General features: G+C 44.8%; 1 protein-coding gene across 3 annotated transcripts in view; it reads right to left on the minus strand.

The window, feature by feature from the left end:
- ARHGAP29 (Rho GTPase activating protein 29) overlaps nucleotides 1–14,373 on the minus strand; it is a 163,258-nt gene that overhangs the window by 23,762 nt on the left and 125,123 nt on the right. For all 3 annotated transcript variants that reach the window (XM_075322355.1, XM_075322354.1, XM_075322356.1), the window contains 6 exons: nucleotides 12,181–12,318; nucleotides 11,926–11,990; nucleotides 8,283–8,393; nucleotides 5,729–5,809; nucleotides 4,401–4,589; nucleotides 3,125–3,262 (listed from right to left, as the gene is read on the minus strand). In XM_075322355.1, coding sequence (XP_075178470.1) covers nucleotides 3,125–3,262; nucleotides 4,401–4,589; nucleotides 5,729–5,809; nucleotides 8,283–8,393; nucleotides 11,926–11,990; nucleotides 12,181–12,318 — 722 coding nt within the window. The remainder of the gene's footprint in view (nucleotides 1–3,124; nucleotides 3,263–4,400; nucleotides 4,590–5,728; nucleotides 5,810–8,282; nucleotides 8,394–11,925; nucleotides 11,991–12,180; nucleotides 12,319–14,373) is intronic.

Below are 14,373 nucleotides of genomic sequence, written 5' to 3' on the forward strand. Positions count from 1 at the left end.
CACTTCTGCACTAGTGGGGTTAGCACCACAGGTGCTGCTTAACGCCTGTTACAGCGATTGTGTGACTATCAGAATGCCAGGGTCTTCCACACTTGTCTCTGTATCGTACAGAAACTGACACTAATGGCTGCCGGTGTCCTTGTAGAGAAGGAAGCCGTGGGCGTGCCTGAGAAAGTGCGGGAATTGCACACAGTGAGAGGGGTGGAGTATGCAAAACATACTCCAGCTCTCAGCTCTGCACTTGCAGCGACACGCCCCTACCCTGACTGTCAGGGCTGTGGGCGGTAACGAAGGGAGACTAGGCCCAGAAGCCGGGGACTCGAGTTAACAGCGCGGCCGCCGTAAAAGCGCGGGCCGCGCTGAAGTCCCCGGCGCACCACAAGTGCCAGCCGCGCCGCAGTCCCAGCGGCCGGCGCGACCGCCCTAGAAGTGGCCAGCGTCCCGCCCCTCTCCTGACTGGCAGGTCTGGGGGCGGGAACGAACGGAAGCAGGCCGCAAAAGCCGGGGACTGTAGTTATCAGCGCGGCCGCCGTAAAAGCGCAGGCCGCGCTGAAGTCCCCGGCGCACTACAAGTGCCAGCCGTGCCGCAGTCCCAGCGGCCGGCGCGGCCGAGTCCCATAAGTGTGCCTGCTTCAGCTAAGCTGAATGAGGCTATGGCACAGGCGCCGCAGCGCTGATGTCCCCCGGCGCACTACAACACCCAGCATGCTGCGGTGTGAGCGCCAAATGCACGGGGACACAGAGTACCTTGAGGAAGCAGGGCCATGTCCCTGATGTACTCCGCTCCATCCAGCATCTTCTCCAGGGGCTGTAGATGGAGCACGGTCTCAGTGCCTGGAGACCGGTAAATCCCACTTCACCCAGAGCCCTGTAAAAAGGGATGGGGAAGGAATCAGCATGTGGGCTCCTGCCGCCGTACCCGCAATGGGTACCTCAACCTTACAAACACCTCCGACATACAGTGGGGTGAGAAGGGAGCATGCTGGGGACACTATATGTGTCCTCTTTTCTTCCATCCGACATAGTCAGCAGCTGCTGCTGACTAAAAAGTGGAGCTATGCGTGGATGTGTTGCCTCCTTCGCACAAAGCACAAAACTGGTGAGCCAGTGATCCCACTGGGGGTGTATAGCCAGAAGGGGAGGGGCCTTACACTTTTAAGTGTAATACTTTGTGTGGCCTCCAGAGGCAATAGCTATACACCCAATTGTCTGGGTCTCCCAATGGAGCGACAAAGAAAAAAGAAGTGTGAGATAACAGACACAGGGTTGAAGTCTCTGATTTAACTCTTGCAGCATGTCTTCAGATTACATTGCAGAATCCTCCATTAACCCCTTAAAATACCACTGTCAAGCACGGAAAGCAGCATCTAAGAGCCATTATCCAGCCCTGGCATTTGTTCAGGCAGCCAATGCCCCACCAGCCACTAATGGGAGACAGGGACTTGCTGAAGGCTCTCTCATCGACAATATGTTTGCTATCCTTGTGAAGTTACAGCCACATGCTGTACTTTATAGGAAACCGTGATTTTGTACGGAATACGTCAAAAGAGAAAAAAAAAAGTGAAAAGCCAAAATTGCTTTTTTTTTTGTCGCAACGCTTCCTAGAAAATGCAATAAGTGATTAAACTGTAGAACAAAACCCATAACCGTACCAATAGAAAACGCCGGCTCGCTATACAAACAAGCGTACAACAGGTTTATTTATTTTTTTTTAAAATTACTTTGATGGTAAAAAAAAAAAAAAAAAAAAAAAAAAAAAACACAACAAAAAAAAACAACAAAACTTTACAAGGTTTTGTATTGCCCTAATCGTAGTGACCTGAAGAATAGTTAGGCTGCCATGTCATTTTTTATCTGCACAATTAACATCATAAAAATTAAACTCCCCAAAAATAATGGAGGGATTGTGTTTTGTTCATTACTTCACCTCGCTTGCCATTTTTTGCTCTCATTTTTTTTGGCCACTATATGGTAAAATAAAAGGAGTCTTTCAAAATTACAAACAAATCTTACAAAACAAAACAACAAAAAACAAAAGAGGAAAAAGGGAATGCAAAAACCAACACTCAGCTGTGTCCTTAAGGAGTTAAAAGAATGCAATTAAAAAAAAAATTGTTGGGCTCGTACAGTGCTTATTTCTAAAGATGACAGCGGATCAAACTTCTATAATCATATAAGTCAGGGTGTGTTTTCTTAAAGGTTTTTAGTGCCGCTGTCATCTTCGCTGACTCGTAAACATGCATTTCAAGACAAGGGAATGTGAGATTCCCCCGGGTGCACAATTTCTAATACTTGGAATTGATGGAATGATTGTGGTCCATGCATGTTTGTATAAGGCTGCTTTCCCACCAGTATAATATCATTATGGCTCCATGCAGAAGCCTTATATTTACTGTCAGACGGGACTGGATTCTTCCTGTGAGATCATAGAGACATGTCCAAACTGTTCTTTGGCATCGGCTTTCCAGACCTCACAGCTAGGAAACAGGTCCCATCCCTGGCTCAAGATACACCACTCCTGAGTGGATCTGTAACTGGTATATGGAACACTTCTCCCTTAAACAATACAGGCATGTTCAGCCAACAGATGGGGACAAAATGGAGAACTACGAGGATAATGCCATGTAATCAATTACGATGGAGACGTTAATGCTTCCCTTTTTGTCATCTAGGATCATTAGTCCTTGGATGCCGGCAGATTATCAGTCCATGACCAGCCCTAAAATATGGGCAAGGCAGCCCATCAGCGGAGGCTCACAAGTCCTGATGAAACCAGCACCAACATCACCGGTACAACACTGGTGCGGGAGAGGAGTGACCAATATTTATTTTACGCAGGGGGGTATAGTATTTAAGAAAGGAGTTTTCCAAACAGTGGATAACCCCTTTAACACTACAGCATTGACGTCCACAGATATTGTGAAAAACAGTCCGAGATCAATCGTTGCTGAAATAACACGTTACCTAATCTTCTCAAAAGTGATTGTTACCTTCCAATAATGATCTTAAACATCATTTCAGCCATTTTTTTATCTCCATAAATATTCATTTATCTAACTTTCTGGACGTCACACATTTCCAACCGTTAAGGACTTGAGTGGAAAACAATCCCAGCTCCACTTACAGCCTTCAGGGTGAGATCACATTGGTAGACAAGCTCTCGGATCTGCGTTAATATTTCACTCTTCACGTTTTCCATATCCATTCTTTTCTCTTCCACCTCTGCTACACAAGTCTTGTAATATTCTTTAGCTTCTTCTGCCTAGAAAATATAATTCAACATTATTAATGCAGGTAAAATAGAATTACATCTGAGCCTCCTTTTACCTGGAGGAAACAGGTAGCCATTCACCTTGCCTTCATGCTACGGAAAACCAAGCCAATTAAAGAGGTTTTCCACCACTAATGTGACCCCCTTTTATTTGTCCTAACGCTTCCAAACTAACACTTTCCTAATATACTGCCATCTACCCTGCTCCTATACGCCGATCTCTCTGCTGAGAGTATATTTCTATATTAATGGTTTAGCTTTGATCCTTCTGATCTGCTTTCATGTAACAAGCGCTGTGATGTGTCGATCATTAGATAGTATATTACATTACATGACAGCGCTTGTCACATCAAAGCACTGCATGGTAACGCAGTATGAGAGGATAGTGAAGTGTGATCTGCGCATGTGCGCCCAGACTGCTGCCTCTCAGACCCCACCCAGACCCTACCCCCCGCCAGTGACGTGCCCTGCTCAGTTTGTCTGATTCCGGTCTCCAGACAGGAAGGATCAAAACTAGTGTTGAGCAAGTAGCTGGACTATTCGTACTCGCTATGCTCTTAGCGACTACTGTCTGCTACTCGCTTATTCATTACGAGTAGCAGGTGCAATGTAAGTCAATAGGAAATACTTGTTAAGTAGTGGGTAACCTGAAAGCCGTACTATTCGCTCCTCGCTTGAAAAGTACGGCTTTCGGGTTACTCGTTACTTAGCGAGTATTTCCAATTGACTGACACTGCGCCCGCTACTCGTAACGAATATGCGAGTAGAGGACAGTGCTCGCTAAGACCATAGTGAGTACAAATAGTCATCTACTCGCTAAACACTAATCAAAGCTAAAACATCAACATAGTAATATATGTTCCCCAGATAAATAAGCTTACAGGAGCAGGGTAAGTAGCAGAAGTATATTCGGAAAGTGTTAGGAAGAGTTAGGACAATCGAAAGAGGGTCACATTAGTAGTGGAAAACCTCTTAAAAGTAGCTGTTGAGCTGGCTACGTGCACAATAATCAGATATAAAATTAAAGTGTTTTTTTTAAACTTGTACTTGAGAAATGATAAAATCGAACTTTGGATATATTCCTAGATGTTTATTTTATTTTTTTTTACCACCCCTTTCCACCTCGCACCTTCTGTAAGGCTTCCTCCTCCAAGCGTCTCCTCTTCTCCACCTGTTTGTTCCCATCTTTCATGAGTCCTCCAGAAATACTAAGCTGCTCCTCCTCCGCACGGATTGTACTAGATTTTGCTTTCTCATACTCGTCTTGCCTTTGTACATTCATTAATTTGGCTTTCCGAAGAGCGGTTTCCAACTCTTGCTGCATAAAACAACAACGGAAACCACAAGGTGTAAAACAAAAATACCAAAAATATCAACGTAACCCAACTGCATGACAAAGGAACGTTTAACAGACTCCTTTAGATTAGGATGCCCAACTAAACCTAAAATTGAGGGCAAAATAATACTCAACATGCCAAACCAATAAAAAAAGTAGTCCTGCCATAAATGTAAACAGATAAGGACAACAGTTAGTGGAAAAAGTAAGCTCTCAGAAGTGGAATCTGAGCTGCTAAGTGACATCTAGCTGTAATGAGGTCTCCCATACACAGAGGGATACCTGCTCTTCAATCACAGCCAGAAGGAGCAGCAGTGTGTGAGACATATTACAGCAGTATTGAGCAGTGTAGATGTGAATCTAGCTCAGTGGTGATATAAAAGATTTGTTCCAGAGATCCGCTTATTCTTCTGTGCCACCCTCTGCTTGTTTCCTCACTATGTTCATCTCTCCTTCTCCCCTTTCTATGAAGTATGATAGGAGATGTAACAGGACACTTTTGTGGGTTTTTATCAGAGCAGATAGGGAGTATAGGAGGCATGAGAGTTTAGAGAAATGGCTCATAAGTGGATAAAGAAACAGATTTGTCAAAATATATTACATAGTTTTTTTCAGATCAGTTAGGGAGTTCAGGAGGCTTGGGAGTTTGGAGAAATGGCTCATGAGTGGATAAAGCAGATTTCTTTGTCAAAATATATTACACAGTTGTTTTTTTCAGAGCAGATCGGGAGTACAGGAGGCATGAGAGTTTGGAGAAATGGCTCATAAGTGGATAAAGAAGGAGATTTGTCAAAAAATTACAGTTTATTTATATTGGCTGTACTATTGATTTATGCAAAGATTGTTGAAAGTACAGTTCCCTTTTAAGGGAATGCGGCTCATAGGAAATGCATGACTTAAAAATATCAGCCTGCATGACTTTACAGAAACAAAATTGTAGTAATCAGATCTCTGACAATGGTCAGGTTGTGTTACTATAGCACAGAAAGTCCCTATTCCTTGTGTGGTTGCAGGTTTGCACTAGGTGTAATGTGGGTATAATTAACAATTATGGTATCAGAGGCAGATACAGCCTAAAAATTGAGAGGAGCAGAAGCGGATAAGAACTCCTGAGTACCAACCATTTTCTTCTGCTCTCTCTGCCACAGGTCTTTCATTTCCTTCCTTTGTCGGTCGAGCTCCGATCTTCGGGCTTGAAGAGGCTAGAGGCAAAATAAGACTGTTAGGAGCCTGCACGTGAAGCGTGTATAAAACAATACATACTGGAGCGTATCTGGAGGACAATCCATGGGAGGAGGAAGTGAGATTTCACAACTTTTGTGCTGAAATTTACAGCCATCCCCTTTTTTTTATCAGTTTTCATCTAATCCATGTGTGCACCTTCAGAATCCCCAGCAACCAGCCTCAACATATAAATATCTATAAATTATGTTTAACATGTTTATATAAAAAAAACAACCCAAAAAAAACAGTGAATGCTGATAGTATGAGCACGAGAACCAATATTCGTAAGAAACCTTAAAGGGAAAGTCCCGTTAAAGGGAACGTGTCATCAGAAAATGACGATGTTTAAATGCTTTGACGTTAAAACATATTTAAAGGGCTAGTCCCATCTTCAAGATCCTATCCCAATATGTAGTAGGTGTAATAATAATAAGCTTAGCAAATACCTCCACTTAGAAATGTAGTATAGTTCTCCTCATATAGCTATGTCTCTTACCTCATGTGCAGGGCATTACAGGGAGTGGACGTAACCATAGATGCTCAAGCTGTAATGCCCTGCACATGAGGTAAGAGACATGGCTACACCCACTCACATAGTGACCGTTAGTTGTTGATGATTGTAACCATGAATACCCAAGTTTCTGTAATGCACTGCACATGAGGTAAGAGACATGCCTACACCCACTCATAGTGACCGTTAGTTGTTGATGATTGTAACCATGGATACCCAAGTTTCTGTAATGCCCTGCACATGAGGTAAGAGACATGGCTACACCCACTCACACAGTGACCGTTAGGTATCCATGGTTACAATCATCAACAACTAACGGTCACTGTGTGAGTGGGTGTAGCCATGTCTCTTACCTCATGTGCAGGGCATTACAGAAACTTGGGTATCCATGGTTACAATCATCAACAACTAAGTTTCTGTAATGCCCTGCACATGAGTAAGAGACATGGCTATATCAAGAAAACGAAACTACATTTCTAATTGGAGGTATTTGCCAATATTCTTATTATTACACCTACTACATAATGGGTTAGGAACTTGGAAATGGCAATACCCCTTTAAGAAAGTTTGGTCTTTATTTAATTAAATTATTTCACTATATGAAAATGAAATCCTGAACTCACTCTCTTTTTACCGATAAACACTTTCTATTCTGTAGTAATCACTTTTCAGTAATGATTCCAAGATCATATACAGGAATACAATGACCGGTAACAGCCCATTTAGACAGGTCGTCAATCAAGCGTTAAATTCTCATTTGTTGGATTATTTTTTTACGCAAGCTTAAAAAACAACTCTCGCCAGCACATTGTCCTGTGAAAACAATGACGTGCTGCCCAACAAAATGATCATATATATGCGCGTAGAAGAATTGTATTTCCAATCGTTCTATGGTGGCGGAACAGACCATTTACCAATCACTGGCTGTTTTGCACATAGTTGATCGGCGGTTGTTTAATGGCCACGATCGGCCAATATATAAATGCAGCCCAACACCTATATATAGATAACATAGGATACACAATTCACAATAGATAATGGACACAGCTCTCCTCTTCCCCCTCCCTACTCAAGGACCTATGCACAGATCACAGACTGCATAGAAAACACTCCCATAGATGGCTGCACACAGTCAGAAAATAAAAAAAAAAAAAAATTATTACTATGGTAACGTAAAGTGATCGATGGGAGCAGACTACATGAAAACTGATTGATTTCCACAATGAAAGGACTCTATAGCTCATCCGAACTCCTTTGGCACTGCCCAGAGATTGCTGGTAATAAGATCTGGCCATATGTAATCAGTGGCAGTGTGCATGGAGCACTGTGTAGGATTTTCAGTAAAGTTAAAGGGGCTGTCCAGGCTACAAAAGTCTGGATTCGCGCTGACTGCAAACTTCTGAACTGTGACCCTTTGCGGCACGAGATCACGTGGCCACATATTTGCGTGTTGAATACTTGTGGTCACATGCAGACTAGTCTTATCAGGACAATCTCATGCCACTTCTATTAAGAGGAGCCAATCCAGTCTAGTTGGCATGTGGCCCCACAACTATGAAAATTGTATATATTCGGCCACGTGACCTCCCGCTTGTGCCGGAAATACCGCTGCATTGCCCAATATGACAGCCTACAACCAGAGTCACTGCAGACTTTTGTTATAACCTCGGAAAACCTCTTTAATCAATGAGCAAAGCCGAAAGGGGTCTCCGCTCTCTATACGGCGACCTTGGAATCTTCTCAAGTGTCCATGACTTTTCAGAGGATTACATTTATTATTCCACCATACAGCCAGATACATCTTGAACGGAGGCAAATTTCTGATTGGTGGAAAAAAACAAAATAAAAATAACTTTCCCTTTTCACCATGGCAGAAATTTCCTGGCAACGGTTACACACTTAACGTACACAATGACAGCACGCCGGCTCCTACGTCTCACCTGGATGAACTTGTTGCTCTGAAGTGCACTGATGGTCTGGAGACATAACTGGCTGCAGTCAATGTCATTCTGAAAAGCGGTTGTGAAAATTGGCTGGAATGGCATAAACTCCTGAAATGAAAACAAACAGCACACGGTGAATAGATTTATTCATGTAAGTGCCAAGTTGGACAGATCTGCTGATATTCAAGGACCCGCTGCATGGCAACAAGTAGGAAAAACAATTTCACAAAAGGGCAATATAGAGAGCGGCAGCATCGGGTGTCTGATGTTATGAAGCCGCTGGCAGCACAGGACTGACGCTCAATAGAAAAGCTCTAATAAGCATAATAATAAACAACCTGGACGAGCCTGACCCCGTAGTATATAGGCATATTTTCCAAAAGGGGGACCAAGACCGCCATTCTAAAGAGATGATTATATATTAGAGCAGACCTGGGCAAGGGGCGGCCCGCGGGCCACATCCGGCCCGCCTCCTCTCTGTGACCGGCCCGCCCGTCTTCAGCCGGTGCAGTGGAGCCGGGCTGCAGCGTGCCGGGCTGGGAGAGATCCTGCAGGTCCGCACAGTAAGTGCAGGCAGCGGAACGCAGGAGTCTCTCCTCTGTTCCCTTCCGGCACTTTGTCAGTGACACGCGCGCGCTCTGATGTTATCAGTACTGCGTTGCGTGTGTCATTTCAAAAGTTCCCGCCCGGCAGAAGGAGCAGCACAGCGGGGGCCTTTACAGAGAGAAGCAGCGGCGGGGGGCCTTTCGCAGAACAGCATCAGCGTAGCCAGGGCCCATATAAGAGAAGGAGCAGCTCAGCGGGGGTCCGTACAACAGAAGGAGCAGCTCAGCGGGGGGCCTGTATGGAGGTGCCTGAGGAAGGGGACAAAAACAAGGGAGAGGTAAGTAGTGACTAATAAGCTGAGGAGGGACAATGGGGGAGGGGGGGAATGGTGACTAATACTGGGGGTGTAGTGGTGTAGTTTTACAGGTGTAGTATATGGTGTTGTGTATATAGTGGTGTAGTATATAGTGGTGTAGTACATGGGGTCAGGGGCGTAACGACCGCGGTCGCAGAGGTCGCCACTGCAACCTGGCCAGCAGGGTTATAGGGGCCCGGCAGCCGCTCTGCAGAGCCGGCTGCCGGGCCCCTATGTGTAGTGCCGCTGTGTAGTGGCCGACAATGCGACCGTCAGGGGGCCGGCCTGTGAGTCAGGGCAGCCCAGTGTCAGTAGAGGGGCCCCTGACCTGGAGAGGCCCACCAGCCGTTTCTGAGCTGCAGCAGAGCAGGAGTGCTCCTGACCTGCACAGCAGACGGAATAAGCCATCCTGCAGGACCTGCGATGACGTCACGCCCATGTGACTGTGTGGGAGGAGACACAGGATGCCGGGCAAAAAGCAAGAGATACTGAATCCTGAAAGAGATTTGGACACATGATGACTGGTAATAAAAAAGAGGGGACATGGGGAGGGGGGAGGGGGGGGGGGGGACACACCATTGTGTCAGTCTGTATCCTTTAGAGACAGATTAAGAACTAGAATGTTGGAAACGCGTCCTTCTATTTGTATTTTTTCCTGAATGCATGATGGAAATATTTTAATGGACATGCAATAAAGTTTCTAGTTTTAACTTATTTTTGGACCTGTTGCTGGAAAATCCTGTTTTTTGTCTGCCTGATGCTAGGAGTTTGCCCACCTCCTTTCCTCTGCACGGTCCGGATTTGATCTCAGAGCAGGTGAGCGGGGTCTCCCCCCTTTTTTATATGGAGGTGTAGTATATTACAGGTGTACTATATGGAGGTTAGTATATTACAGGTGTACTATATGGAGGTGTAGTATATTACAGGTGTACTATATGGGGGTATACTATATTACAGGTGTAGTATATGGGGTGTAGTGATGTAGTATATTACAGGTGTAGTATATAGGGGTGTAATGATGTAGTATATCGCAGGTATTATATAGTGGTGTAGTATAATACAGGTGTATCTGGGGGTGTAGTATATTACAGGTATATGGAGGGGGTGTAGTATAATACAGGTGTAGTATATGTGGGTGTAGTGGTGTAGTTTATTACAGGTGTAGTATATGGAGGGGGTGTTGTAATGTAGTATATTGGGTAGAACTGAGTTAATTATATTAGTCCGGCCCTCTAAACCAATCCCAATTTCTCATGCGGTCCCATGGGAAAATTAATTGCCCACCCCTGTATTAGAGGGTTCATCTAAACTTTAGTAAGATCTCAGATGGGGTGTTGGCCAGTTCATGCTCTGACGGTCCCGTTCCCCCCCCCCCCCTCATCAGTTTTTGTCAAAAAGATCCAGCGCGGTAAAGCTGCGGACAATCAGTGGCCTCAGAAGTCCAACGTTTGCAGTCTACCCCGATTTTCCGCACTGCTCCGTTCCCCTTCTGGCCCATGTTACATGAAAACCAACCAGCTGGATCTCACAGGGGTTTGTGTGTAGAGCAGAAGTCATTTTGTTACTGGAAGTTTATGGATACTTATTTCACTTATAGACTTATGTTGAAAAATATAAATAAAATCACTGCCCTATAAAGTGTGAGCCAACGCTAAATAGTGGACAAATGGGTCAGAAGAGGATCGGAGAAGCAGTGGAAACCAGGGAAGACACAATCGGTAAGTTTACTAATACATTTGTCCTACACGTAATACATAATTAGAAGGGTTTAAAGGGAATCTATCAGCAGGTTTTTGCTATGTAAGCTGAGGACAGCATGCTGTAGGGGTTAAAAAAGAAAAAAGCAACTGTGCTTCTCTTATCAGTGTGTGTGCAATCAATTTTTTACCTAAACTATCATTACAGGACTAGAAACTCATGTGCACAGTAGTCTGGCACGCCCTCGCTGTGAATGAAATGTACAATCTCTATTAAGAGCATGGTGTGTGCTCCTGACTCTAAATTCTTTGATTATTTCAGAACGGTTTCAGCCAGTAATCTATGTGATACACCATTGAATTCAGAATCTCCTTGCCTACATTATGTTGGTTTCAGATGAGGTAGCACAAACTTGACAGATTCCCTTTAAAAAAAAAAGTCTATTTATTTCCTTTTAAAGGTTTATTTCCATTAGACCTTAAGTTAGGTGATGACTTATATCAAAGGGGGTCTGCAGAAGATCGCCACAATAGGGCACTTATCCCCACACTATAATGGAGTAGTAAAAGCGTATACTAGACCCTCATCCATTCATTCTCTATGGGGCTGCTAGAGAAAGGTGAATACAGAGCTTCGGCATTCATAGGGAATAAATGATGCTGCGGTGGAGCATGCGCACTGCCACTCTATCCTAATGGGTATAAAAGGGGCCTATTCTGCCAAATGGTGGGAGTCCCATTGGTCGGACCAGATCAATCTAAAAGTTATAAACTATCATATGGAAAGGTAAAAAAGTTTTAGTCTAGTTGGAGCAAGTTCAGTAAAACAGCAGGGGTCAGTTCTTTCCTCCAGAAAACAAAAATTACACTTGGGAGCAATATGGCCTCCTACATAAGGCCTAGCAGGAATAAAATGTAAGCCGGTCTACCAACAATACTGATGCCAGAGCGTTTGGTTTAAGACGAAAGTAACTGATCAAGCAATAGTAGAAATGTAAAATCAATGATAATTTAGTAAATGATCATGTGAACTGCGACCAACCTGTGGCCCGACAATGGATTTTGCGGTTTCAGCCATTTTTGCAAGATTTCTCGCAGCTTCAGCTTCTGTAATGGAAAACAGAAAAACATACAGTGATACAGATTATGATTAAAAAGAAAAAAAGAAAGAAAAGTGATGAAGAATAGTCAGTGAAACAGGCGGTAATTCAGAAATCACATTACTGACAGTCTGAAGCACAAGCCTGGCAACAGATTTCATTCCAAAGCTCATTAAGCACCAAGAGAAGGCACTCACCCACATTAAGCCTCTTCTCTACCCAGGCCAGTATGTCCTTGGTGTATTTTGACCATGCTTTAGCATAAGATAAAGCCGATTCAACACCGCTGTCAATCCGGAGGAGCATGCTGTCCACTTCTTCTGCTCGAAGGTGCCCTGTAAGCAACATAGGATGTGAAAACGAATTTCTATCAGCAGCCCCACGCTGACTGCGGGGGAGCGGCGGCCGACTGGGAATGCTCAAGTTACTCTGATCTTGGATAGTTCTCTAATGCAGCTTGACACTAAATAGGATTGACAAGGATTTTAGAAAGAAAGGGTCAGAGTCACAAGCAGCTACGATGAGCCTGTCACCTGCCATATGACCATTGTTATTCTTGCATGCCCACACATCAAAACACGGGGTGTGGGCTTTTTTTTTTTTATTTTTTGAAATCGCACAAGAAAAAAAAAAAAACACTGCCTGCTTTAAGAAAAAAAAAAGCAATTTGACACATAAATGTGTGTGTATAATTATATATATACTAGAAGGTGGCCCGATTCTACGCATCGGGTATTCTAGAATTTACGTATTGTGTAGTTAATGTATGATTTTTGTTATATATATATATATATATATATATATATATATATATATATATATATATATATATATATATATATATATATATATATATATATATATATATATATATATATATGTTGTGTGTAGTTACCAAGTGTTTGTGTAGGGCGCTGTACATGTTCTGGGTGTTGTCTGGGTGTGGCGGGGGGTGAGAGCGGTGTTTTATGTGTGTTGCGTTGTTTGTGGAGCGCTGTGTGTCTGTAGCGTTGTGTGTGTGTGTGTGTGTGTGTGTGTGTTGCGTGGTTTGTGTGGTGTGTTTTGGGGGGAGGTATGTTTTGTGCAATGTGTGTGTTGTGCGGTATGTGCGTATATTTATGTATGCCGCGGTGTTTGTGTGTTGGGTGTTGTGTGTGTGCGGCGTTGTCTGTGTGTGTGGGTCTCTGTGTATGGCGGTGTTTGTGGTTCCCAGTGTGTGTGTGGTGTGTGTGTTGGGGGGAGGTGTGCACCTCCCATCGTGCTCCATCCCCCATGCTGCGCACCCCCCATCGTGCCCCCATCCCCCATGCTGCGCACCCCCCATCGTGCTCCATCCCCCATGCTGCGCACCCCCCATCGTGCTCCATCCCCCATGCTGCGCACCCCCATCGTGCTCCATCCCCTATGCTGCGCATTCCCCATCGTGCTCCATCCTCGATGCTGCGCACCCCCCATCGTGCTCCATCCCCCATGCTGCGCACTCCCCATCGTGCTCCATCCTCCATGCTGCGCACCCCCCATCGTGCTCCGTCCCCCATGCTGCGCACTCCCCATCGTGCTCCATCCTCCATGCTGCGCACCCCATCGTGCTCCATCCCCCATGCTATAATAGTTCTCCTATTATACTCAGAGAGGAGTATAATAGGAGGACTATAATAGGAGGAGTAGTCCTGGGGGGAGAGGAGTATAATGCCGGCTCCCTGCACATGTGTACCGGGAGCCGGTGTACGCTGGTAACTATGATACACATCGGGTAACTAAGGGACCTTAGTTATCCGATGTGTATAATGGTTACCAGCGTTCACCGGCTCCGTCACGATCCCAGCATCGCAAGGTTATGTCTGGCGATGCGTGCAGAGGGCCGGGGCGAGTGGCCAATCCATGCGGAGGGCGGGGCCAGGCCGATGCGAGCGACCAATCCGTGGGGGGGCGGAGCAGAGGCGAGGCCAGCGGCCAATCCATGCGGGGGGCGGGGCCATGGCGAGCCCAGCGGCCAATCAGCTTTGTGTCACCGTAAGGACACAATTTTGGAGCAAGACAGACAGACAGACAGAATAAGGCAAATATATATATACTAGAAGGTGGCCCGATTCTACGCATCGGGTATTCTAGAATTTACGTATTGTGTAGTTCATGTATGATTTTTGTTATATATATATATATATATATATAGATGTTGTTGTGTGTAGTTACCAAGTGTTTGTGTAGGGCGCTGTACATGTTCTGAGTGTCGCGGGGGGTGAGAGCGGTGTTGTATGTGTGTTGCGTGTGTTGCGTTGTTTGTGGAGCGCTGTGTGTCTGTAGCGTTGTGTGTGTTGTGCGGTTTGTGTGTGTGTGGTGTGTTTTGGGGGGAGGTATGTTTTGAGCAATGTGTGTGTTGTGCAGCATGT

The sequence above is a fragment of the Anomaloglossus baeobatrachus genome, chromosome 8, assembly GCF_048569485.1.
Source record: "Anomaloglossus baeobatrachus isolate aAnoBae1 chromosome 8, aAnoBae1.hap1, whole genome shotgun sequence".
Lineage (NCBI taxonomy): Eukaryota > Metazoa > Chordata > Amphibia > Anura > Aromobatidae > Anomaloglossus > Anomaloglossus baeobatrachus.